This window comes from Euleptes europaea, chromosome 5, assembly GCF_029931775.1.
Source record: "Euleptes europaea isolate rEulEur1 chromosome 5, rEulEur1.hap1, whole genome shotgun sequence".
NCBI classification, from domain to species: Eukaryota; Metazoa; Chordata; class Lepidosauria; order Squamata; family Sphaerodactylidae; genus Euleptes; species Euleptes europaea.
This window is the reverse complement of record NC_079316.1, coordinates 93,344,785-93,371,234: the sequence shown is the minus strand read 5'-3', so window position 1 is coordinate 93,371,234 and position 26,450 is coordinate 93,344,785. Positions and strand designations below refer to the sequence as shown.

Here is a 26,450-nt window from a genome sequence, read left to right as displayed (position 1 = left end):
GCTCAGTTGGAACAGGCTTCCTTGGGAGGTCGTGAGATCTCCTTCACGAAAGGTTTTTAAGCAGAGGCTAGATGGCCATATGTCAGCAATGCTGATTTTATGACCGTAGGCAAATCATGAGGGCGGGCAGGAAGGTTTGCATTAGTCTTTGGCTCTCGTTGCCCTTTCTTGCATGCCCAGGGTAGTGCTGATCGCCACTTTGGGGTCAGGAAGCAATTTTCCTTCAGGCCAAATTGGCCAGACATCCTGGAGGTTTCCCCACCCCCATCTTCTGGGCATGGAGTGGGGGTCACTGGGGGTGTGGGGGGGGAGGTAATTGTGAATTTCCTGCATTGTGCAGGGAGTTGGATTCGATTACCCTGATGGTCCCTTCCAACTCTATGATTCATGGGGGACAGACATGCATTCTTCCTCCCTTTTAAAAAAGCCACATAAACGTTTCCACATCCTTTACTTCATTTGTCATATTACATGAGAAGTGTGTGTGTGTGTGGGGAAACAGCACAATTTACTTACTTGTATGAGCAAGTCTTCGTTCATTAACAGCTTGCTTTATCCATGAAAAGCAGTTTATACATGTACAACCATTTTAAGGAGGCCAGCTATTAGAAGCCGATAGCTGGCCATAAAATCCCCCATTTCCCTTGCAGATACTTTTTCATGGACTCATTGCAATAATCTTGCAAGCAGCAGCACTGCCTAGAAGTTAGCCAAAATGAAATTGGCCAACTTCTAGGCAGTAAGCAATGCCTGCATTAAGCTACGTTTGTGTCCTGCATTGCCATAATAGTACTGTCTGCTGTTTGGATTGCCTTCCCTAATCCAGACAACTATGCTGGTGTATTCCTAATGAAGTACTTTGAAACAGAGGACTACTGTGTGCATTTTAATTTTAGACTAAGGACAGAAGAACCTACATTCCCTATCATATGTCGGTAGGGTAGATGAGGATTACGAACATTAAGGACACAAGCATCGTGTTCTCTGAGAACCAGCATGGTGTAATGGTTAAGAGCAGTGGACTCTAATCTGGAGATCCGGTTTCGATTCCTCACTCTTCCACATGAAGCCTGCTGGGTGACCTTGGGCCAGTCACAGTTTTTTCAGAACTCTCTCAGCCCCACCTACCTCATAAGATATCTGTTGTGGGGAGGGGAAGGGAAGGTGATTGTAAACCACTTTGAGACTCCTTAGCGGTAGAGAAAAAGTGGGGTATAAAAACCAACTCTTCTTCTTCTATGGTGTATTAATCTCTGCGTTTATAGACAGGTAAGTGGCTTCAGAAGAACTGCATACAAAATTAGCATACACAGTATCGACTGCTTATACAGCAGATCCCCACAACTGAGAGCTCTGGAAATGTCCCTGTTGTCCTCACCTATGGAACCCCATCAGAGTGACTTCAGAAAGTGTATCACGTGAACTGCAGACATGAACCGGCGATGACAAAACCAGTGCATGTCTGCAGTTCATATGTACTTCTGATGTCAATCTGACGGTGTTCCATAGCAGATAATGGAGCAAGACAGTTAACGGAGATGAGCACATGGTGTCCGACTTCTTTTGATCCTCAGATTATTCACACATGACATTGCTCTTGGCTAATTCCTATATCAATCAAGTTAACTGAAACCACTTCCACATATTCAAATTTAAGACTGCTGAAAGAATGAAACATCTACAAGCATAAATGTGTACATAGCCCAGCACTTTCATTCAAGAATTTTTATTTTATGCTTGAATTGATTTCACTGCATTTTATAAATCTAAAAAAAATAAATATTTGTTCACAGCTGAAAGTCACATACTATCAATAACACAAAAACATTCAGGAACTGAAGCCAGAGCCCCTCCCCCATCAATTCATATGTTCAATTCAACATGATCATCTCAAAAGAAGTCCTTCTGAAGTTCTAAAAAAAGAGTTCCCCCCCCCAAAAAAAAGACGGCCTTTGAAAAATTATCTGATAAAGTGAAAATTCAACCAGAATTTTCCTCCAGCATTTGAGAATGAGAACAAAGGATTATATCCTGGTTTTGCTGAAATTATGGGCAAAAAATAGAGATTTTGCCAGCAGGGTGGAAGGTAAATAGTTCTAACTCCTAGATAATTCTAACTATACAGCTGCCAAGCACTAAGCTCCAATATTAAATGATGGATCTCGTCATAATTTTTTATTTATTGTTAGTTTCTCCATATATCCATGGGATGTAATGTCCTTTGAATCATCTTGATCATCTTTATGTTAACACAATTCATGATGGTTCCACCATGAAAAAGCTGCTCACTAACTATTTCTGGCGTCATGGTTTTCATCCTCAGATTTTCACATGAAACTAGAGACAGATGACCAACTCCAGCCCAAGAAGCAGTTTCCCACCCCACCCCTTTTGGTTTATTTTCATGAGTGCATCCCCAAGTGAGTGATGGGCAATAGAAACTCTACTGCTACAGGAGCTTAGCTGTTTTATTACAAAAACCTTATTTACAAAATAAAAAATAATCTGAATGTGACTTTGTTGCAGTGATTAAAAAAATTTAAGCACATCTTTTCACGCACACAGCAAGTCAATTTGCAATATGTGAAGTACTAGAATTTATCTAGGGAAACTTCGGCTTTTATTCAAAAGTTGCATTTTTATTGTTAAATGGAAAATGTGGCTCCAGAAGTTCCTATCAACAATACATTTGTGTAAGGGTTTTGGGCTCCCATATGGAATCCGATAACAGGATATGATTACAAATAACTTATACCATCACTGTCAGCCATATCATCGAACTTGCTACTGCAGATCAGATACAGCAAATCAAGTGTTTCCACATTATACAAAGCTAGTGAGTTCTCATCTTCAACAAGTTATACTAAATTGAAGCCTTCATAGTGATCGATAGCCTGGATCAGCTTAGATTGGAGTAGTGCTTTATCTGCGTATTTTGGAAGATCAAGAAGATTAAAACATGTGTGAGCTACTGGAAGATAGTCATCTCCACCTCCAGTTGGCTGAATAACAAGACTAAGACTCTTCATCCCAAGAATAGGAATACGGTCACTGCCTGTCAAAAATACTACCAAGGAAAAACATTAATGAGACGTCCCAGTATGAAGACCAACACTTTATCACAGACTAGAACTATACAATACCTAGTACTTTTCTGCATGCTAAATATTCAGTTTGCTTTCTAGACTAAAGAGGCACAATTCTAAAATAGCAAGCTACTAAAAATATAAAGCAAATAGTCACTAGGTTGGATCCAAACATCTTTTCAGCTGATAAAAAGACAGAAGAAGGAGGGGTCCCCTCTGACCACAAAAAAGACTATGCTTGATATGAAAGGCATCTGAGATGAGCTCTGCAGTAAGGAGAGGGGCTGACTGAAAAAGCTGGCAGGATCCATTCCATTTTATGCACATATACACACACACTCACAAGGCAAATAAAGATTTTGTAGTCAATGAATCACTTTGCATTTATCACATCTCAGTAAAGAAGGTGGTTTTGAGGCTAATGAAATTTAGAATCTCTCAGCTAAATATAGACCATCCACTCTTTGAAAACACAGTGGATTAATCAGGAAACAGATACATAAATGGTTTAAGCTGAATGTAAAAATTCTCCAATCTCAGCTTTGATTAATTATATCAATCTAATCGGTGGAACTGTAGGAGTGCTTTCCACTGGTGTGATATATGTGTCCATGGAAACTGCTACAATGAACCTCTTCCACCATGTACACTAGCTAAGGTACTCCATGCACACAGAACTCACATTCTTTCGCATACAATGAGAGCATGTGAATGTACCCTTGGCCAGTCTCTCAGCCACTTCCAAATTCAACCCTATAACTAAAATGAGCGCTCTTGCATCATGTACTCCGACACATACATTACCTGAGAGTTAAATATAATTTTGTTAGAAAGGTCAAAACCTAATTTCCCAAAGGTTTGATTTATTTATTTGTTTTCTGTTCTGCCAAGCTATAAATGATACTTTCCCAAGGAAAAAACAAACAAACTCCATTTCATATACTAGTCAATTTATCTTAATTAAAAGAAAACTTTGCTGACACATACGTTATTTGGCTAAATATAAAATTACCCTAACCAATTTTAACTCTAGCTAATCTTAAGTGACTGGCCAATGTTTTCAGGGAAGGACCGCATTCGTGGTCCTTTCCTTTTTATTCCATACTCCTTTACATCTTCTCATACCTTCTCATACACTTCCCATACTAAGGAAGACACAAAGAACAAAAGACATAAGAAATCTAATCAGGTCTATTTCTATAAAGAAAAGAGTTTCACACTTACACAAAAACTGTTTCTTCTTTTCCAATGGTAACTCATGAAAAACTTCCCAGAAAATTTTAATTGTTGGATGCTCTGCCCAATATTCACCCTTGTATTCAGTGTTCTACAAAGGACAATCACAATTGCACAGTCATTCCCACCTATTTACCAATACAGTGAATCTGGAAGTGCTGCATTCTCAACATTCATATATAAACATATTATTCATATAACAGAGAGGACCACTGTTCTTACCCATGACCCAGAATCTCAGGGATTTCTGCTCTCTTAATTTCTATGACGAGGTTTATCTGTTTTTCTTTTCACCCAACAATTAACAGCTAGAACACAGACTGCAAGACAGCAGGTTCAATGAAATATTTTTAAAGTTTATAACCTAAATACAGTTTCATTTTTAATCAATGTATAAATGTTCATCACACCAAAGCTGGTACTATAGTGAAGTCAAGTAGAGTGGCGAGTTCATGGGCATTTGTGTTGTCTTTCATTTGGCAAGATGAATGCCTTTTTAAAAAAAAAAGTTTACAGCACCTCCTTTCAAATAAAAGGGTGAGGGAGGACTGGGCATGTTAGGTATGTTATCAGTGTATCACAGCACAATCCTAAGGCGGTTTACTCAGAGCAAGTCCCACCATGTCAAAAGGGACTAATTTCCAAGTAAGTGGGGATGGGGTTTCCACTTTGGTTGCTAGCTCTTGGAATAGTAACCTACCTTTTCTTTCCTTTATCCCTTAGAAGCTCCTTGATCCACTGATCAGTGGATCAAGTGTAATTTTAAATCTAATGTTTGAGGGATATAAGGAACCTACCTTTTCTAGCTCCTTCCAATCGTAGTTTGTGTTCCCAATCACCATTGCCTGCAACTCATTGGGTTGGAAGAGCAGGAGAACTTTACCTCCACACACTTTGTGAAAGCCTGCATGGAATGCATCATAGAGAGAAGCCACGGATTTATTGAAGATGTAGTCCACATAGGCATCCACAAATTCTTGCCTAAAAATTGAACGAAAAGAGAAGCCACCACATTTTCAAAAGATGAGCATGTTCAAATCACAGTCTCTCTAGAAAGAAACACCAATTTAAATGCTGCTATGATAATTGGGGGGGGGGATCCCTGGTTGAGAACCATTAGGACTACACAAATATCACTTGGCAGCAACAATTTTTCTTTTCTAAAAGGGAATGGTTCCACTAGAGAATTTCTTGGTGGTTGCAATGGTAAATATTAGAGCCACAGATCTCCCCTGGTTCCCAGCAAGTGAAACTGAAACCCTCTTAAGAATTCCTCCAGCCAAAGGTCCAAAGCACAGCAGTATTCCCTCCAGAACAGGGAAGAAGGTAAACCTCACTTTTCAGAACTTTTTGCCTGCTTGCTACCATAACAAAAAGTAACATCTTTGCAAGTACTAAGTAACATAATTCTGAATGAAAAAAAATGTGCATTAGAAGGGCAAACATGTCAGCCTCACTTCTGCCCAGACCCCTTTTAAATTCAGTTTTGAACTGTACCCTTGTCTGTAGTGGAATAGCCTTCCTCCCTGATAAAATAAAGCCAAAATTAATTTATTCTGTCTACATGCACTGCCAAAACTCACCTATTCTGTTTGACAACTGGAGTATCCGTGCCATTAGGAATTAGCTCTTTTACTTCCGTTGCACCAAAGTTTTCAACTGTGATCTGTTTAAAATACAAGAGTATGTTTTACTTTTTGCTATGGAAACAGCATCCATCATTTCATAGAGATGACGCCACACAAAATCTACATTTATAATTCTAAACAGGAAAAAAGAAGACCAATTATACATTATTTATCACATTTGCACATAAAAAGGTGCCAATGGATGACCTAAAGCTTACTGTGAAGTTGAGGCAGAAGGTATCCTCAATATCATCTTCTGGATAATCCAGCAACTGCTGCATACTCCTGCAAAGGAAGTGGCATCATCTTTCATCTCCTAGTCATACCTCAGCAACACTGCCTGTATTGAGAAGCTTACAGAACAGAGAATGGTTTGGCATTTTGCTGCAGAAATCTTGTTTAGATCATTAACAGCTTCCAAGAACAGACCATCTATTCAAGTGTCACTGATTCTTCAAATACACCTGCACTGATGTCTGTACAAATGCCCCCTGAAATGCTGCTCCTGGGGGAACACCCCCAAAACAGTGTGAGGGGGGAGTCGGTAAATATTCCCCCTCCTTCTGTCAGCTGAAATTTTCCACTGGCCACAGCTTGTTAACGAAAACAACCTTACATCTTTATTTTCTTATAGTGGGGTGTGTTTTTTGGCTGCTGTTGAAGTAGCTATAGTACCCACAGATGTTAGTCTAATTACTCTATTTCCAACTATAGTGTGCTCACCTTCCAACGTCAGGCATAAGCTCTTTGAGATCTTCCAAGGTAGGTTTCTTGTTCAGAAGCTTCTTGTACAAAGCCAGGGGAAAATCAAGGTCTACAATAGTAAAATTATATATTGCTAGACCACAGACAACACCAATCAGATGAAACAAGTCACATTCTTCAAAGGTCTGTGAATATGAGAAAAAGTTGAAATTAAACAAAAATAATTTTTTAAACTACACAGGACAATGAAGCCATGCATATTGCTTATTTTTATAAGCCACATTTATATTCAACTCTTATAGAGCTAAATCACCATGTTCTGATAGCTTAACACACCAAAAAGAATTATTCACAGAGGTGTATGATAGCTGAAAGACTGGCATCTATGAGAAGTGTCAAACTAAACATTCAGATCATAGAGAATAGGGTGTGTAGCTGCTTAGTATCTGTGATCCTCTCTCATAAGATACCTAAGAAGGTAGGTAATCAATACACACCCTGTGAAGGTAGGCGATGCATCAAAGACACACACTGCCTTCTTCCCAACCTCTGAAGCAAAGAAAGGAGGAACGAGGCAGTGCGCTTCTGACTGCTTTGCTCTCCAAGCCAAGAACTAGTTTCAGAAGATAGCTAACAGTATCTATGTACAAGAACAGGGCAGGAATCACCAACCATATCTATTACGTGCGAAGGCTCTCAACTCTCACAAACTCCACATAAAACAGCTGGATTAACAATGCCAAGCCACATGTCCTTCATAAAACAGACTGACACGCATGTCCAGACTGTCAAGGAAAGGGAACACAGAAAAGGCATTTGGGAGATGCACGGTGGACAAACCGCTGACACAGCGAATGCCCCAGCACCATGACCAGAGGATGCCAGCGTGCGTGCTCTGGGACAATGCTAATGCTCCAGTAGATTCCCTTAGCCAGCCAACAGTTCAGCTGGAAGTGAAACAATAGTTATTACTGACTGTCACTATTTAAAACACACACACAATTATATACCTTATCTGAGAACCAGATGAGCCTGGATTCTTCATAATACCTAAACATTCCATACTTGGGATCTAAAAGTTCTCTCATAATAAGTAAGAAGAATTCTTTGCGGACTCCTCCTGCATCAACAGCTTCTTCCCCTACAAAAATAACCTAACATTGGCAATGCAGTTAGCATAGTGTTTTGTTTAAATCACACACAATACAGATTTGCTGCTTGGGCACCAAAATCTAGAATCTAGTTTACACAAAGATTTGCTATTAGGGTATCAAAATTTAGAATCTAGCTTAACGCTTACATTTAAACTGTACTTGAAAAATATTTTACATGTGCACATAAAAATCAGATGTATAAAATCATGACTAACACATACCAGGAAACATGTATACAAGCATACTATCCATCAAGCTGCTATACTTAAATGCGTAAAACAATGCTCTGATAAATTTTGATTTTCTAAAACTGAAAAGGAGCCTCAAAAGTCTGCAATTTAAGTGGAGGGAAAGAAGATTCTTAACCCTTTCCCTACAAGCTGGTTTTCCACTCAACTCCCCAGCTGCTCCCCACCCTCCACCTCCCCAGCGGCTTATTCTACTGCAGAGTTCCCGGTTAGGGTTTACAAAGGTAAATTGGGGATGACGATACACAGCTGAAGTGACTCTTGAGGCTGTTGCACAATAACACAAAGTTAAACATACATACAAGATGTTACCTTAAGAGGCTTCTTGTAATCTATGTTTTTTGTTTTCCTTAAGACTTCCATGGCATCTCCCACAATATTTTCTCTGCGCACTATTAAGATCAGACATGGATTGACAGATTCAAATACTGGGAGAAAAATAGATGTGAAATTCTGTCTGTGAGCCTGGTCAACAGCCACCTGGGGAAAACCAAGTAAAAGCCTTAGTGGAAGCAGCAGTACTGATGAACACCGGATGCATCACAGGCTCAATGCTCAAGGTAATCTACAGGCGGCTGGCCACATGGCTCACTTCTGACAAGGCCCACGCCTCATTCCACATGGCCCAGACCACCAGTTAAGATCTGCCTCACAGACCCTGCTCTCTGTGCCCTACCCCACACAGGGCAGGTGGCAACCAGAGACAGCGCTTTTTCTTTCAGTAGTGGCCCTTGACTAAATGACCAATGCAGTCATTCTCATACCTTTTGATACCTGGGCTTCTAAATTCAAACTGGTAACCTGCTTCACCAAAAGTATGTTTTTCTTCTATCAACTTCCAGAACAGGTAGCCATCATTCCTGGAGGACAGCCTATGTTCATACCATTTTGTGGTGTTTAGCTCTCACCTTTGCCCGGCCAATCATTCTCTCTGATCAACAGTGACACTTCAGGGAGTCCCTGACGCTTCAGGGAGCCCACCTACACGAGCTGTTGTACAGGCTGCAGTAGGGAATCCCAGTGCATTTTTCGTTAGAATGATGTCTCTGCCACACATAAAGGGCGGAGTCAGTGCGGCTCCAAGGGGCATGGTGTAGGGCAGGGGTCCCCCACACAGTGCCTGTGGGTGTCATGCCACCTGTAGACCCCTTTCCTGGTGCCCACCAGGTCTTTTGGGGCCAGGCGGGGCACTTGTCCAGCAGAGCTTCTCTCGTCTTCCCTGCATTTAGGCTTCCTCTGTGTGTGTGAGGCTCCGCCTCCCGTGGCAGCCATTTTGTGGTTACGTTCACCAGCCTTTATCTGAATTCCAAAGGTGCCCACATGCTCAAAAAGATTGGGGACTCCTAGTGTAGGAGGTGCATCCTCCATAAAAGCCTAAATGCTTCAAAGGCATGCTTCAACCCCTCCTGTGATACACAGTTCAATAATTAATACTTGCAAGTCCATCAAAATCATTTAGCCATAACAACCCTGAATAATTTTGACCTTGACACAGCCATTCATCAAAAGTTGTTCATGCTGGGTTTCTCACCTGAGTCTCTCCAGATAATAGATAGATCAAGCAAAGGCCATAGTCAAGCAGAGAATGTTTGATATTGAGACAGAATGATATTGCGATGGTTCCATATTTTCTAGCTCCCCCCAGAAGAGACTGGCTTTACCAGTTCCCTACTTATCGAATTTCACAGTTCCGACATATAGAAGACAGTTTTCTATGGCCCGATGTGGCTCCTTCCCTTCGGCGGTTCTGGAGGACCGCTACAAAAAGGTAGCGATGGCAGAGCGCGTCTGTTCGTGTGGTCCTGGCAAATTATAAACTATTCAACATATCCTGTTGGGGTGTGGGTTCTATAAAGAAATTCGTGATAAGTATTCTCCCTCTCCCATAATACTCGAACACGGGGTCATCTGCTAAAGCTGGAGGGCGAGAGATTCAAAACAGATAAAAGGAAGTATTTTTTCACACAACGCATAGTTAAATTGTGTGGAACTCCCTGCCCCAGGATGTGGTGATGGCTGCCAGCTTGGAGGGCTTTAAGAGGGGAGTGGACATATTCATGGAGGAGAGGGGTATTCATGGCTGTTAGTTAGGATGGATACTAGTCATGCTGCATGCCTATTCTCTCTAGTATCAGAGGAGCATGCCTATTATCTTGGGTGAGGTGAAACACAGGCAGGATGGGGCTGCTGCACTCGTCTTGTTTGTGGCTTCCTAGGGGCACCTGGTTGGCCACTGCATGAACAGACTGCTGGACTTGATGGGCCTTGGTCTGATCCAGCAGGGCCTTTCTTATGTTCTTATTTACAACCCCTGCTACAGAGACTTTTAGGTCTCCCAGATTGTGAGTTAGGAAACCTGCTTATAGTGGATTCTAATCCTCAGGTTTCTCCTGGGTGTGCCAGATTTCGGGCTGCAGCTGTTAGGATCCGTAAAGAACTCAAGAAGGAAGAAGATTAATGGGTTCTAGGTTTTCTGGGTCTGTGTTTATGTATTCTGTCTTATAAGGGTGTTTTTTAGGTATATAGTGCTAAGTATTGTTTTGTATTGACAGCTGTGTATTTTGTGTGGGGGGCTATAATGGTCTCACTTGACTTCTGCTGGTTATGTACCGCAATAAAGCTTGACTGACTGACCTTGACACACCTTTTGAACCAGGAGCTTTGCAAATAAGCTCATGAAAGTAACTGCCGCACTAAAATGTCTAACTCACCTCTCTACCGATACCTCTATTAGACATGGGATTGAGTTGGATCCAGTGATCCGTCAGTAAAAAGCACTGTCAGTTGTGAACTCTTCCTGCATCCCTTCTTCCCAACACTCTCTTCCAACCCCCAGGAAAGTTGATTCCCTGGATCAGTGGGGACCAATTACCACGTGGCTCAGTGACCTGCACTCAACGCTGAAGGCAAAATTGCCCCCCTGCTGCTTCAGCAAAGGTGGTGCGTGGAGGAGCAATTGTGCTCCCCTCTCAATGCAGCCCCCCTTGGCCCATGTGGCTATTAGTCCCAGGGGTCCCAAGATCCAAGAATCTGCTTCCCTAGGGTGAGAAGGAACAGGGGGAGGTGAGCACAGGAAAATCCCTGATCTTTGCACCCATAGATCGCAGGATCCAAGCCTCTGCCTCCTAAAAGTAGCGGGGGGGGGGGAACTCCTATGAGCTTTTCTCCATAGTTTTCTCGAAACCATCTGAATTGCTACAGGCGCTCAGGGGAGTGGCTATTTGCCAGACTACATAGGCAACTCTTCACACTGAAATTGGATACTTCTTTAAATTATCTTTGACAGGTATTTATTTATTTCGCTTTCCCAGGTAACAAATAAGATATCTGCCTAACAAAAGATAAGCAAAGTGTCAATAATTAACAACTACAATTCAAACCAGATTTGAGTGCCACTTTGTAAGTCACACTTTTCCTTTATTGAGATAAACAGCCCACATGAAAAAGCATGCATGTTGTCATCACCACATATTCAGTGTGAGAATGTTTACCATTACATTCTATGGATCAGGCTTTTGCCAAGGCTGAGATTACCCCATTTTGCTGTCATCTATGAGTCAGTGGCATGTCCAGAGTGCTCTCGCAGCCCCCTGTGTGGAAGCCTGGTCCCTTCAGAGGTTGGTCAAGGCGGGCACGCTGCCCGAGCCACCAGCCAAGTACCAGCCGCACCTGCCACAAACGGAGGTGCCACCGTACAGGCTGACCTGTTGCTGGCCAGCCCCTTTCCAAGCGGCTAGGCCCTCGAGGAGAATTCCACGGCAGCTGGCCACGTGGAAAGTGGTGCCCTCCCCACCGCTCTGGATGGCTACTCTGGTCCCCAACAGCATGATAGCCTAGCACCTGGCCCAACTGCCTGTGCCACATCTGGATCTGCCAGATATTAAAGAAATCTCTCGGTACGAATGAAGGCAGACAAGTGACGGGAACTTAAAGTTGGGACTAGCCACTCTGCATGACCAAAACTGAGCACCCTGAGGCAGTGGCTGGATTATCAAGGAGCCAAGGCCTGCAGACCTTTGGAACAGCCAGTGAAGCGCGGTCAAGGTGACCAAATGTTGTCTATTTTGATCTAATCAAGTACTCAGGGCTACAGTCTAACCAACAGCTGCCTTCAGTCCCTTAAAAATAGCCAATCAGATTCCTTCACGTGGGCTCTTGTTCATATAATATAAGCTTCTCAAACCTTTCCAATCTCTGATTTCTCCTCTCCTTCTCCAATTGAAGAAGTAGCAGGCTTTCATCTGCCTTGCACCAATTATAAGTGGTAATTCTGACCTTCCCAGACTGTGCCTCCTGGCAAGCCCACACACGTCAGCTTTTGTTATTTTTCGTAGTTTACCCCATAAATGCTTTACCCCTTCCTAGTGCCAACTTGCACACATGCCTGCGCTCTTGCTCACCTCCTGTCAATGTGCCCTGGATTCTGACTTGATAAATCAGATCCAGTCTTGCTCTTTGAGGTTTTTTGCCTGGATTTACAGCTGGATCATCCATTTGCCCTGCCAAGCTCCCTTCCTCAGACCCCCAAGCCCTAGCTGCTATGGAATTAAGCCACCCTAGACAATCCCCCTTCTCTCTCTCCTTTGCTTACTTCTTTCTCCCTCTCATTCTCTGAGGTTCACAGTGCAATGGGTGGTTGTCAGGCTTTGGTATTGGTATTGATGGGTGCTTGTGATATTTATTTACTGTAATGTGCTGAAATACTGCTCTGACTTCTTGCCTGTGATCATTACCATTGTTTACAGCCTCTTGTTTTCCTTTCTTAGCCTGCTTTGGACCTCCCATTGCTTTTAATTTCAACCCCAAACCAGTGGCAATGCACTATTCAATTCCTCTCCATTTGAGTCTGGACCTGTTTGCACAGATAATGAAATTTACATGTCACTACAAGCACAATGAGTACCCAGCTTGCTGGAGGTAAAGGGAAGATGACTGGGGAAGGCACTGGCAAACCACCCCGTAAACAAAGTCTGCCTAATAAATGTCGGGATGGGATGTCACCCCATGGGTCAGGAATGACCCGGTGCTTGCACAGGGGACCTTTACCTTTACCTTACAAGCACTTTAGTAACAAGACAGTTACTATACATCAAGGTTGCCTGACTGCATAATCAGAGCAAAAGAAGCTCTTACACAGCTCTTCATATGTGATTATGTAGAAAATTCTCTCCTATGAAACACTGTTTGTATTTTAAGAAGGGTGCATCATGGTGGCAAACACTGGAGATACCCACGATAAAAAGAATGAACGTACACTTTAAATTCTGTCAGGCCACCAATGACAAAGTGGCAAAGCATTTTACAGTTTGTTCCATACAGCACTTTAAAAATATCAAAACAAAGAGCTTTTTTACCTGCATCTGTAAGAATGCATCTGTTTGCAAGAGTGTTGTCTTTGCCTGTGCGTCAAACACAAAGGGGTAGGTACAAATTGTGACTGGTACATCTGCTAGCTGGAAAAAACAGGGGGAAAAAATCAGTGTAAGCAATATCTGCAACAAGTTTCCTTAAAACTGGGATTCTACTTCTCTCCGCTCCGCTGACTGTAAAGACTGGCCAGTACAGGGACCTTAGATTATGCTGTCATGTCTTAACAGATCTACTTTTGTAATCTTTATTTGTCAAGATGTAATACAGAAATGTGTGATTCAGTCTCTGAAGGTATTTAGATTTTGGTTTCTTCTTTAAAGGCTCTGTGTGGCCGGACAATGCATTCTGTATACAACCTGATCTCCTTACATAGTATATCCAGTACTTGGTATATCTTTCAAGATTATATAACTGCCCTGTTAGTGCCAAGGCTTATAGACAAGTCAAAAATGTAACATCTGATCCCAGAACTTTTGCTGTGAAATCAGATAACCCCTTACCTCACTTAATCCATGGCTGATGTCCTACCACAGCAGTGCAGAAAAGGCAGCGGTAATTCAGAGGAAAAAGCATAGTTAATTGCTGCATGTATATTCCTCTCCCCATATCCGCAAAAAGTATTAGCCTGACCTTTTCTTTTTAATAGGCACAAGTCAGCTCCTGTACCCCTTTTGTAGACAGCAGAGGCCTGAGACCATCGTATACCTAAGGGGAATCTTAGGAACAGCATATGCCATGATTACATCCAAACCCAGACTCAAAACTAACACACTCATGGAGTCACAATTCTCCGGCAAAATACGAAGAAGCTCGTTGTAAGTTAATCATTCCCCTGCTCAGCCAAATCAGTCAGCTCAGATGAAGGGAGAATTAAGTGTCTCCTCTGGGAAGGGAATGCCCAAATGGCAAAACAGGTAGCCAAATTTTGTGCAATTGCATATAAAGTTCGATGCCTTATGTTGGGCAATTGATATTAGATTAAATCATAATTTGGTCAATTTTAGACTATCATAAATTATTTGGAAATTTTAATTAGGAATGTTTTTGGCTGAACTGCTATAGTTTTTTAACTTTTGTATAAACGATACATGTGTTTTACTGGCTTATGCTGTATCAATAAATCTGAATCTCCTGCAAAATAACTTCAAGTGCAGAATCCAGTATGAAGTTGCTCAATTATAATTCATTAAGAGGTGTGATTCTATCTTCCCCTCAGGACTGAACAAAGATTTGGGATTTCTTACTCACTAAAGTTACTAAGTTTCAGAAGGCAGCCATGTTGTTCCACAGTAGAACAGCTAGATTCGAGTCCAGTAGCACCTTAGAGACCAACAAGATTTTTTGAGATATGAGCCTTTGAGAGTCAAAGCTATCTGATGAAGGAAGCTGATTCTCGAAAGGTTACACCCCAAAACTCTTGTTGGTGTCTAAGGTGCTGCTGTGGGCCCGTATCTAGCTGTTCTAGAGTTAAGTATCTTCACAAGACAGGGATTTCCCATCCAGTACAGACATTACCTAGTTCTACAAAACCAGTGAATGGTCTCTATACCTGCTAAACTAGACTGAATTTTACAGAATTACATTTCACCTTGTACTTCCTGCTTTTGATTCTTTTCTTTTTTTCATGTTCCCACATAAGAGGTCTACTTAGTGAGGAGCCACTGCATGACATCTGAAAAAGTGTGCTCTAGTCCACATAAGTTTACACTCAAATAAAACTGTTAGTTTTTAAGGTGTTTGCTATACTTCAAGTCATTACAAAAATACCTCCAACTGCTGTTGAGATATATGAGCAGGGAAAGAGACACTTCTGATCCAAAAATAAAATAATATCCTCAGAGGATGGATTTAAACAATTACAAAGGAAGGGCTCTAAGAGCCACTGATACTGAATGAGTGAGTCAGACAGATGAAGACATATTCCATACATCTCTTGCAATGGTGCATCTGTGTATCTGATGAGTCAGGGCCAAGTATGTTCTTTTTCAAAGAATTGAGTTGGAGGAACATTTCCCTGCAGTCATTCAGCAGCTGTGAGGAATGTCTGTTAAAAAAATAAAGGACAGCCCATTTGGGCTTGGAATGCTGTTGAGGGGGGGAGCCTCCTGGTTCCCCTTTTTCCTCACAGGGAAATACATCTCTTCCCACCCCCCCAGCACTGTTTCGGCACAGGAAACTGGCTGGTGGAAAAGGAAGCTCTTCCCACTGCCCCCCATGGTGGCATTCCAAGCCCAAAATGGTTGTCCTTTATTTTTTAACAGACACCTCCTACAACAGATGTGTGACCACAGGGGAAACTAGCTGCAGGAATCCTGGACCCAACTCTGGGGGGCGGGGGAACAGCATGTCAAGTTTGGCCCTTAATTCATTTCCCATGTCAAGTTTGGCCCTTAATTCATTTCCCAAGGAAGGGGAAAGCATTTGAAGAATGCGGGCATTTGTGTTTTGATCACTTTGCTCTAATGTTGAAGGCATCTTTTCTAAATAGTTTGCAATTTTTTTTTGTTTTATAAATAACTTCCAATGATACCCTTCGGTATAAACTCAAAATCCATGTTCTGACCTTGAACAGTACCTCTAATAGTGTTAGGCAGCAAAGGGCAAACATACCAGAAACTGAGATACACCATTTCCAATAGTAAAAAAGGGCAAGAGTCCAGTAGCACCTTAAAGACTAACAAAAATATTTTCTGGTAGGGTATGAGCTTTCTCTTGTTCCATTTCTTTCATGTTACAACCCTGGGATAACTTAACCTGAAAAGACCAATGCTACACTGTGGGGGATACAAATACAGGTATCTCCATTCCCCCACCCTAGTGCTTTCAGCTAGAACACTTTGTATTTTACACAAATTAAGGTCCCATTCTATAGCTAAGAACTGGTATACTTTTATAATATGTGAAGGTGTACATCACCACATCATAGTGCCCTGAATCATTTGAGCTTGTATTCTCAATGCCATGTAAAAAGGATGATCGCAGACTGCCTTTTCACTGTTCATGTGCTTAACAACATACTTAACTTTATGGGAAAATCTCAAAAAAGCACATTTTTGGGGGGGGACGACCCCCACAGAACTGAAAAGAAAACTAAAAAGTACTCTCCACAAGCAACTCGCTGCATGATACGACTGTTCCGGGGACACTCCAACAGTAGAAAGAATATCCCTTGACACAGAAAAGCCTTTTGCAAAGGAGAAGGCGGGGTTACAACCCTTCTCTGTGACCTCAAGCTTTCTGTGCACAGGATTTTTTTATATGCAGGGAAGCAATGAATCAGTGATTCACCCGCTCTCAGTCCAACAAAGAATACTTCCAGCACATGAATCAAAATCCATTAGGCATGCAGAAATCTAGATATGCATTTTAAAAGGTACGGACAAAAATGGGAATACCTACCATGCCATAAGCCTGCTGCTGAACCCAACTTATGTAGTCATTTCTTATGTCTATCAAGTCTTGTACTTCGTGTATATAGAATTTATCATACTGTATTATTTGTCCCTCTTTTTCATTCACCTAAATTTGAAAAAAGGTATTTGTCACTAAGAATATTTTATATCCCATTCCACTAAGACTACAAACATTTTCAGGCTCTTAGACTTATCATCTATGGGAGCCGTGCCATCTTTTGAGGCAAACATGTTTGACAGGACAGACTCAAGGAAAGATCATTCTTCTTTACAAATATCATAAATGCCAAAGTGTGTAAGAACACAGACAGGTACCGAAAATTCAAAGCATGTACATTTCCTAGAAAGAAAGAGCTGAGTAGAGGCAACCTACACTAAACTTGCACAGCTTTTAAAAATTCAGCACAACATTTCAGTTTAACTAGGCATAAGAACTGAGACATTCCATTTCTTTATCATTTTAGAGCACTGCACTGCAAAATCACAGTTACTTTAAACTATGGCATGTTGCCTATTGCTACACTCATTTATTTTATTTAAGTGCTTTTAACCCACCTAGCTCCACTCAATGAGGACTCAAAGAGGCTTATACCATCAAAAAAAAATTAAAAGGCTGTACAACAGAAAAACATTAAATTCTACAAATATTTATAACACAGGCTAAAGGTAAAGGTCCCCTGTGCAAGCACCGGGTCATTCCTGACCCATGGGGTGACGTCACATCCCAACGTTTACTAGGCAGACTTTGTTTGCGGGGTGGTTTGCCAGTGCCTTCCCCAGTCATCTTCCCTTTACCCCCAGCAAGCTGGGTACTCATTTTACCGACCTTGGAAGGATGGAAGGCTGAGTCAACCTTGAGCCGGCTACCTGAAACCAACTTCCGTTGGGATCGAACTCAGGTAATGAGCAGAGGTTGGACTGCAGTACTGCAGCTTACCACACTGCGCCACGGGGCTTAATAACACAGGTTATTTAACAACAAATCTACCTGCCATCAACCCCCATCCACAAGGGGGGGGTCAAAGCAGGTGATAACAACTCCTTTTTTTGCCATCAAGTCACAGCTGACTTATGGCAACCCCACAGGGTTTTCAAGACAAGAGACGTTCAGAGGTGGTTTGCCATTGCCTACCTCTGCATAGCAACCTTACACTTCCCAGCTGGTCTCCCATCCAAATACTAGCCAGGGACAACCATGCTTAGCTTCCAAGATCCAGGTCAGCACGGTAACAACTCTGCCCTTGATGAAAACAGTCTCTCTCCATGCAGCCAGGCAAAATTAACTCATTAGCTTTGAAGCTATTTGGGTATTGGCAGAACTCTTAAAATACTTACTTCAAATTGTATCCTATTTCTTCCATTATAAGGTGTTTAGAATTGAAGTTCTGCAGTTTTGCCTGTAGCAAAATACTATTGAAGCTAATTCTTCACAAAATAAAATTTAACTCAGTCCATGAAACAGATGTAACTCTTCCCACTGTGGCTTCAGTGTAAACATGGGTAAATGCCCCATTTGCTAACATCTTGATGTACAGAATCAGGTATCCTATTAAAACAGCTAAAAAAAAAATCCTATCTCACATTCTATTTCCTTTTCCGTTCATGAGAACACAAGAAAATGCCCCTTTCAGTGCTCAAAACGCAAATGCCAAACCCCAGACAGTCCAACCGCAAACCCCAACACAGCCAGAAAGTACTGCAGAAGAACGTTTAACTTCAGTTCTGTTAATGCTAAAATGTCCTCAGTGATTTAAATATGGATACACGGTGACATACCCTGTGCAAAATTTCCAAAACTTTGAGGGCAGTATGTAAACAGCTAGTGAAGATTCTCTGCTCTGAAGGCGGAATGCCTATCTTATTCAGTTTCAAAAGATGAACCACAACATCCTTGTAAAGTTCCACTACTTTGAGAAACAATGGAGGCTCCAATAAAGACCACCAGTTTTCTGTAAGTACAGGACAAAAAAAGTTGAGCAATTTGCAGTTACAGACAAAAACCATTGCACAACTTAACTGAACTTGTATATAACTAATATTTGTTGTATCAATTCACCAACTGTTCTGCACTATCCAAGGTAGAATATTCCTTACAGCAGAAGTTACCAAAAAAGGGAGGGGCTGCTTCCTCTAATCTTATACTGTATTATGAAGAAGACAAGAACGAGACTTGATTTAAGATCAGATGCTACATGCCCTTGTACTCTTGAATACTTTTGCCAAAACCCTAACTCAGGAATTTCCTCTGAACGTTCAATTTTTAATTGAAGACAGCTTCTTTACACATCATTGAACACTTTTGCATGGCTGGCTTGAGAAATCTGGTTTAATAAAATCAACCAGAAGGTATTTTCAGGAAGGCAGCATTGTTGGTCTGCAGTAGAAGAGCTAAATTATAGTCCAGTAGTGTCATAGAGACCAAAAAGACTTTTGGGGTATAAGCTTTCAAGAGTCAAAGCTTCCTAAGGGAAATCTTGTGGGTCTCTAAGGTCCTACAGGACTAGAATCTCCCTCAGCCAGAGGATTATACCTTACCAGTTGCTAAGAAAACAGGACAAATAAACTTAGGCCCAGCAATCTCTTTTTTGGAACTATTTTTAAGGAGCTTAAAATCTAGTCTGACAGCCCATTCCTGAGGATTGGGCTGAAAGTGTAGTGGAGGTGGTATGACCCCGCTGCCAGCATAAGTGCCCTCTTATCACAGAATAAGAGGCACTTACGCTGGCAGCGGGGGTAGTTCCATCGGTGCTTGGGTGCCGCAGAGCTGCATGGTGCTCCTCTGATGCCGCAGCTTTTCCAGGACCTAAATCCCGGAAGAGAAATGCAGCACCGTGGGGGGGGGGGGGGCGCGTTCCTAGGGGCGGGACTGACTGTAGTCAGCTTCCTAAGCCCCTCCAGGCTGGGAATGCCCCCTCCAGCAACAGCGTTGCTGCGCCAGGTTTATCTTGGTGCAGCATCGCTGTTTTCAATGGGGCTTTCTCCCCCATTTTTTATTTTTGTTTTAAAGACCTTTTTTTAGCCTTGCAGCAGCCAGAAAACCTCTTTGGAGGTGCTGCCGGGGTAACTCGGCCACGCTGTCCTTGGCCATTGCAAGGCTCAGGAAAGGGCTGTGAATGTTAATTTTCAAGACCTTTCTAACTAGGAAAGACTGTATTTCTAAATTTAGGAGTGTGATCATCAACAGTTCCTTTATTCCACAGGTGGCAATGGGCATAAGAGCTCAGGGATTCTTCCTTCCTCTTTGGCTGCGGCATTTTACGTTAAGACACCACCTTGGGAGAACTACTTAATTTAGATTGAGAAATAATCAGCTTGGAAGGTGATGGTGCTTAATAATTTGAGGAAGAGAGGTGCACTCTCAAATATTCACAGAGTTGTGTGTTATTTTTATTTTCTCATATGGATATTTCTCATATGAATATATCAAGGTATACAGGCAGCAACATTTCTCTTTAGTAACATAATAAAATGAGGGTCCACCTTCATAGTTGAAGGGTTTTTTGTTTTTTTTTAAAGAGAGAGCTTACCAAGTACTTTCAATGGAGCTTTTTCTAGATTTGCAATCGCTGCAGCAAATGGGATTGCCAGTGTCATGTAATTGTTTGAATCACTCATCAGTGGACATTCTGGTAGTGTTAAAAACAGTCTTAGGGCTTCAACATCAGGCAAGGCACTGGTCAGTTTAGGAATAAGATTCTTCTCCAAACTAGCCGCCACCTAGGAATGTTGTGCAAAGTAAGATTCTAGCTTTAAATTTAAAACACTTTCAAGAAAAACACAAACTGATGCACATTATCAATTATGAATGAAAAACTTGGAACATAAACTTCATTTGCACAGCAGTGTTTTCATAAAGAGAAAAAAAACACCAGAGACCTTCAGTAAGCATCCGCAGAACAAATGTTTCTTGACCTTACAAGAACAACACCTAGCAATTATGGCCATTTCTGCTCTGGCCTATAAAGCATATTCTGTACATATTACAACTCAAAATAGTAGAAATGCAGCACTTAAAAATCACAAAAATATTTCTTACATAACTACATCAGAACCGTTATTATAATTTTCATTTTTAAAATAAATAATACAAACACTGCATTACAAGCCTAAATTTACAAATTCACAGTATAAAGAAGGATCTGCAAGTTAATATTATGCAGCATCTAGGAGGATTTACAGAACCAACCTGTTGAGATATGCATGGATACTCTGGCTGTATAAGTTTATGAAAAAGAAGTCGAGCAGCGTTCATATCAATTCCTGAGACTCTGGCACTAGTTCTGTAGTGATCATCATTACTACAGAGAGAAAAGAAAATTCAATTTTTCAGACTTTTCATGCACTTATGTAGAAGCTAACGTTATAATTTTAAAGTTAGGAGTTCAAAATAAGACACACTACCCACGCACCTGATAGCTAAAAAGCTCCCGTTTAGGCAGCCAGTGGAGGAAAACGTTCCATCTATTTCACTATTTAAAAAATAAGAAAATTTAAGTATAATACAATGCTGAAATAGTTTGTAACTCTTATTGCTGGAATTCTATTCATTGACTGATTTTGCCCATGTTACTATCACTAAAAGAAACTGGACAGACGACCTATATCCAAAACTGTCTATGTTAGCATATTTCAGAGAGACTATCCACTATGCTGTGAAAACTTAAGTATGGTTCATGCCAGAATCAAAAGACACAATAAGAGCAAGCTGCAGGTTACATTTAAACTTGTTCAGTCTTATAAAAAGCATACCACCCAAAATCAAGTTACACATTTTTCAATATTGTATTCCACTTTCTCCACATTTCATTGCTGCCTACTTGGATTTACCAGTACAAATTATCTAAATCTAAAAGGCTGTTAAGAGGCATCCAAGTTTAAACTAGAATGATCTGTTACATTCAACAATTCAAAATTTTCCACTGTCCACAGACAGATCCACAAAATGGTCTCATAAAACAGATTCAATACAAAAAAGCCTAGTTAAGAACACAGGAATGACCATATCCAAAATTACAAGAAAATGTAACTTAAAATAACCTCTTGAGGGACAGCAAGCAGTGGAGGAGGAAGAGGAAGAGTTGGTTTTTATATGCTGACTTTCTCTACCACTTAAAGAAGAGGAATCAAACTGGCTTACAATCACCTTCCCTTCCCCACAACAGCAACCCTGCGAGGTAGATGAGGCTGAGAGAGTGTGACTAGCCCAAGGTCACCCAGCTGGCTTCATGCGTAGGAGTGGGGAAACAAATCCAGTTCACCAATTAGCCTCCGCCGCTCATGTGGAGGAGTGGGGAATCAAACCCAGTTCTCCAGATCAGAGTCCACCGCTCCAAACCACCGCTCTTAACTACTATACCACACTGACTCTCAAGGGAGGCTTGTACAATGCTGTATTCAAATCTTACCACGTTCTGATCAGGAATCTAACCAAAAAACACTGTTTAGCAGGACTTTTGAGATGATCAAGTGAAACAATCCCCCAAATCAGCCCCACACAGAAAATAACAGGAGTGCTGCATTCAGAAGACTATAAATATTGGCTGGGTTTAACAGCCAATAATTCTTTCTAGTAGCTAGCGAACTGAGGAACTCACATGTATTGCTACATATATGCAAAACAAGTGCATCGATTGTTCTTCTGCTCTCTAGCAGATTTTTACAGGGTGAAGGGTAGGCTGGATCACTTGCAGCAACTTTCCCATCTAGCCCATGAACTGATGTTGTGCCTCACCACAAGATGCAACCTGGTACTATTTTTTCAGAGGAATCCCCTGCCTCCATGAGCTGCCAGCCAGCTTTTAGAAACTGAGTTAATCCTGTGGCAGAGGGGTGTTTTTTAGGCTTTCCCTGCTGATTTTCAGAATTACTGGCAGCTGCTGGAGACTACAGTTGTGGATCCCATCAGCATTCAAATGCAAGAGAATTTTCTTGCACCCTCCCCTCTGCCTCTGAATGGAGGACTCTCATTTCCATTATTTTCTTTAAGCAGGCAAATAACAAAATAAAATAACTGGATCAGTACTTTGGCTCTGACCAGCAAAAAAACTTTAGTAACGTAGATGCTTTGGGACCCTAAAAACCAACTACCAAGTTGGAGACACTATCACCACATAGGAAGTCACATTAATAGCTCAGTAAAAGAAAAAGAAAAACGCCAGTGGTTACAAAACTGGCCAAAGTGCAGAAACAGAATGAGTTCTTACTTTACTATCTCCACAGGAAGTCTTCCAGAACAGCTCAGCAGTCTCTGAATGAAGCCTTCATTCACAGTCCAGATTTGCTTTGAAGCATTAGGACATCTGAAGTCATCTGCTGGTACCAAATCCTACATTTGGCATATTATACATATCAATAAATCTGGCTTTTTGAATAACAAACCAATATATTTAAATTGTTACCCCCTTATGTTTTTGAGTTTTATTCTTCCAGTCACTTGGCATCTTGACCTTTATTCTACACTTCTTGCTTATGAAGTATTACATATAAATAAATGTTCCCTTTTTTTTAGGTTAAGAGCACAATCTTGAAGGGGAGGGCGAATCGGCATTGGAGCCAGCATGACCCCACACGGACGTAAGTGCCCATTTATCCCAGGATAAGGGGCACTTACGCTGACACAGGTGGCATTCATGCCAGTACCAGTAAGCCACACCACTGTACAGGACTCTGCCACCAGTGCAGCCAAGCTGGAAGCCAAATCGCAGAAGTGGGAGCCCTTGCTGGCAAGTGGGTCCAGGGGACAGAGCTGCCTTTAGGCAGCATCCTATCCCCTTTCGCCCCAGGTACGGCCCCTTGAGTTGCAGCATTGCTACACCACATTTTTTGGTGGTGTAGCCTCGCTGTTTTCTATGGAGCATTTTCCTCATTTTACATTTTAAATTGTTTCATTTTCTCCGCAGCGAGAAGCCTCTGTGGAGACGCCATTGGAGATTTTCATTACATTCAGTGGAACTGGCTGTTCATCTGCATCAGCAGCCCAAGAGTAAAACAAGCTCTATCAATAACACCATGCAATTAAAGACTGATTCTCATAATCAACAGACTTTAAAAAATATTTCACAGTACAGTAAGTCATGATCCTATAAAGCAGTGGTGTCAAACGTGTGGCCCGCAGGCCAGATGCGGCCCCCGGAGGGCTTCTTTCTGGCCCGCGAGGGAGCCAGCCCCCACCCCCCCTCCCGGGCTTCCTGGGGTTGCTCCGGCCCGCGAGCCCAGCCAGCCACCTTCCAACATCCCTTTCTGGGCTCCCCAGAAATTGAAGATTGTGTTGTCTCCCTGCCGGGAGGCAGCGCAATCTTCAGTCCTTTCCCGCCCCAGCCAAGCCCGACGTGGAGCTTGCTTGGGGTGGGGGACTGAAGATCGTGCTGTCTCCTGGCCGGGAGACAGCATGATCTCCAATCCCTCCCATGCGGAGCTTGACTGGGGGTGGGGGGAACTGAAGTTGTTCACTCCTTCCCTGCTACAGCCCAGAGGGACCTGTCTGTGTGTGTGTGAGAGTGAGTGAGTGTGTGAAGTGCCATAAAGTCGCTTCCAACTTATGGCAACCCTATGAATCCATGTCCCCCAAAACATCCTATCCGTAACAGTTTTGCTCAGGTCTTGCAAACTGAGGGCCGTGGCTTGCTTTGTAGAATCAATCCATCTCTTGTTGGGTCTTCTTCTTTTCCTGCTCCCTTCAACTCTTCCTAGCATGATTGTCTTTTCCAGTGACTCTTTGTCTTCTCATAATGTGTCCAAAGTAGGACAGCCTCAGTTTAGTCATTTTAGCTTCTAGGGTCAGTTCCGGCTTGATTTGATCTATAACCAACTGATTTGTTGTTTTTTTACAATCCACTGTATCCGTAACAGTCTCCTCCAACACCCTAAATATGTATTTCCTAAATATGTATTTCCCTCCCTACATTGCACTGCTCAAATTATGCAGCAAGATGAGCAGCTTCCTGCTCACCAAGTGTAAACCTCAGCAGCTGGAGCTCTAGGGCAACTTCTGAGGGTTAGGACTAAGTGAGCAAGATACTGATCTCCTATCCTCAAGCCTCAGCAATCTTGCACAGCTGCTCTATAGGCAGGAAGAACTGCCCAAATGTTAATTCTCCATGCAATTCCTAAAACAAACAAGGGGATGTACTAAAAGGAATGACAGGATTGCCCATTGGAAACAATGGGAGAGGCTTACAGGCCCACTGGAGATAATGGGATTATTACAGCCCAAAAAAGTTGCAAAGAAAATGCGGAACAGATTTTCCATTAAAGTCTCTGAGCCCAAATAGTAGTCACTCAGGGACTGGAATGACAGGTCGCAGAGTGGAATGACAACCTCTGGGTAGCAGAAGCGTTCTGGGACTGGAATGACAGTCCCCAAGTGGAATGACAGCACCTAGAAGTAGCAGAAATGATCTGTGACTAGAATAACAGGTCAGGAGTGGAATGACAGCTACTGGGGAGTAGCAGAAGTGTTTGGGAATGGAATGACAGGTTGCAGAGTGGAATGGCAGCCCCTGGGAGTAGCAGAAGTGTTCTGGGACTGGAATGACAGTCCCAGAATGCTTCTGCTACTCCCAGGGGCTGTCATTCCACTCTGCGACATGTAATTCCAGTCCCAGAGCACAAATTCTGTTCCCAGGCAGCCACCACCCCAGTCCAGATCAAATTTAATGCCAGGGACCAGAGATATAAACTGTAAAGACGACACAGGCAAAGCCAATTAATATTATTTTTTACTTAAAATACAAACATGCTTAAAACAATAAGAAAAATAATATCATTAATTGACTTTGCCTATGTCTTCTATGAAGTCCGTACCTCTGGTACCTGGCACTACATTTTATGGTATTTATTTATTTATTTGGTACACATGGCCCGCCCCAACCTATTGACATTTATGTCATATCCGGCCCTCATAACAAATGACATCAACACCCCCGCTATAAAGAGTACACTGGAATTATACATATCAAGTTGGCAATACCATCAAAGACATCCAAATCTACTGTGCAGTCCAGAAGGAATCTTATCTGTATGAATTTTTATTTCCAGTTTATAGCTTTTTGTAACCTAAAGAAATGATTGTTTCTGTATTTAATGGGAGGAAACAACGGTTGTCTTTAAATGCCAAAGCCTGCACTTGTGAACAATTCAAACAGAATGTATCATATATTTTCTAACATACCAAAGATGTATGATTCATACCAGGGCCCCCCAATGTGGTGCCCGCAGGAACCATGGTGCCTGCTGACACCTTTTCTGGCGCTCGCCAAGTGTTTTTAGGAAGTGAGGCAGGGTTTTTTCCCAGAAAGGGTTCTGAATGGCTATTGGAGATCTGATTGGCTATGTAGATTTTTAAAAATGTTGCTTTTGCAGCAGCTCCCACCACAGCACAAGAATCTTCACTGTGTGAATAAAGTAAAGCTATGGTAATCATTGGTGGATGACTCCACCTCCTGCAGCAGCCATTTTGTGGCAGCCATTTTGAAGCTGTGCCCACCATGCCATGTCAGAATTCCAAAGGTGCCCACAGGCTCAAAAAGGTTGGGGACCCCGATACAAACTAAGAATCTTACATGCTTCAAATGCTGTATACTTTGTACAATCAGCCAGCAACAAAGCAAAG

General features: G+C 42.0%; 1 protein-coding gene across 5 annotated transcripts in view; it reads right to left on the bottom strand.

Moving 5' to 3' along the window:
• Positions 1 to 2,423: 2,423 nt before the first annotated feature.
• Positions 2,424 to 26,450, bottom strand: part of HERC4 (HECT and RLD domain containing E3 ubiquitin protein ligase 4) — a 36,269-nt gene continuing 12,242 nt past the window's right edge. The window contains exons 9-24 of one of the 5 annotated variants that reach the window (XM_056849451.1): positions 23,044 to 23,165; positions 21,250 to 21,309; positions 21,027 to 21,138; positions 20,368 to 20,557; positions 18,617 to 18,789; positions 16,827 to 16,946; positions 13,928 to 13,951; positions 13,412 to 13,510; positions 8,370 to 8,537; positions 7,666 to 7,809; positions 6,674 to 6,840; positions 6,169 to 6,235; positions 5,906 to 5,988; positions 5,120 to 5,303; positions 4,311 to 4,413; positions 2,424 to 3,067 (exon numbers count right to left, since the gene is read on the bottom strand). In XM_056849451.1, coding sequence (XP_056705429.1) covers positions 2,859 to 3,067; positions 4,311 to 4,413; positions 5,120 to 5,303; positions 5,906 to 5,988; positions 6,169 to 6,235; positions 6,674 to 6,840; positions 7,666 to 7,809; positions 8,370 to 8,537; positions 13,412 to 13,510; positions 13,928 to 13,951; positions 16,827 to 16,946; positions 18,617 to 18,789; positions 20,368 to 20,557; positions 21,027 to 21,138; positions 21,250 to 21,309; positions 23,044 to 23,165 — 2,025 coding nt within the window. In that variant the 3' untranslated portion in view covers positions 2,424 to 2,858. Of the gene's footprint in view, positions 3,068 to 4,310; positions 4,414 to 5,119; positions 5,304 to 5,905; positions 5,989 to 6,168; positions 6,236 to 6,673; positions 6,841 to 7,665; positions 7,810 to 8,369; positions 8,538 to 13,411; positions 13,511 to 13,927; positions 13,952 to 16,826; positions 16,947 to 18,616; positions 18,790 to 20,367; positions 20,558 to 21,026; positions 21,139 to 21,249; positions 21,310 to 23,043; positions 23,166 to 26,450 lie in introns of those variants that run through there. The other 4 variants (XM_056849452.1, XR_008933325.1, XR_008933327.1 and 1 more) reach the window with 4 other exon arrangements.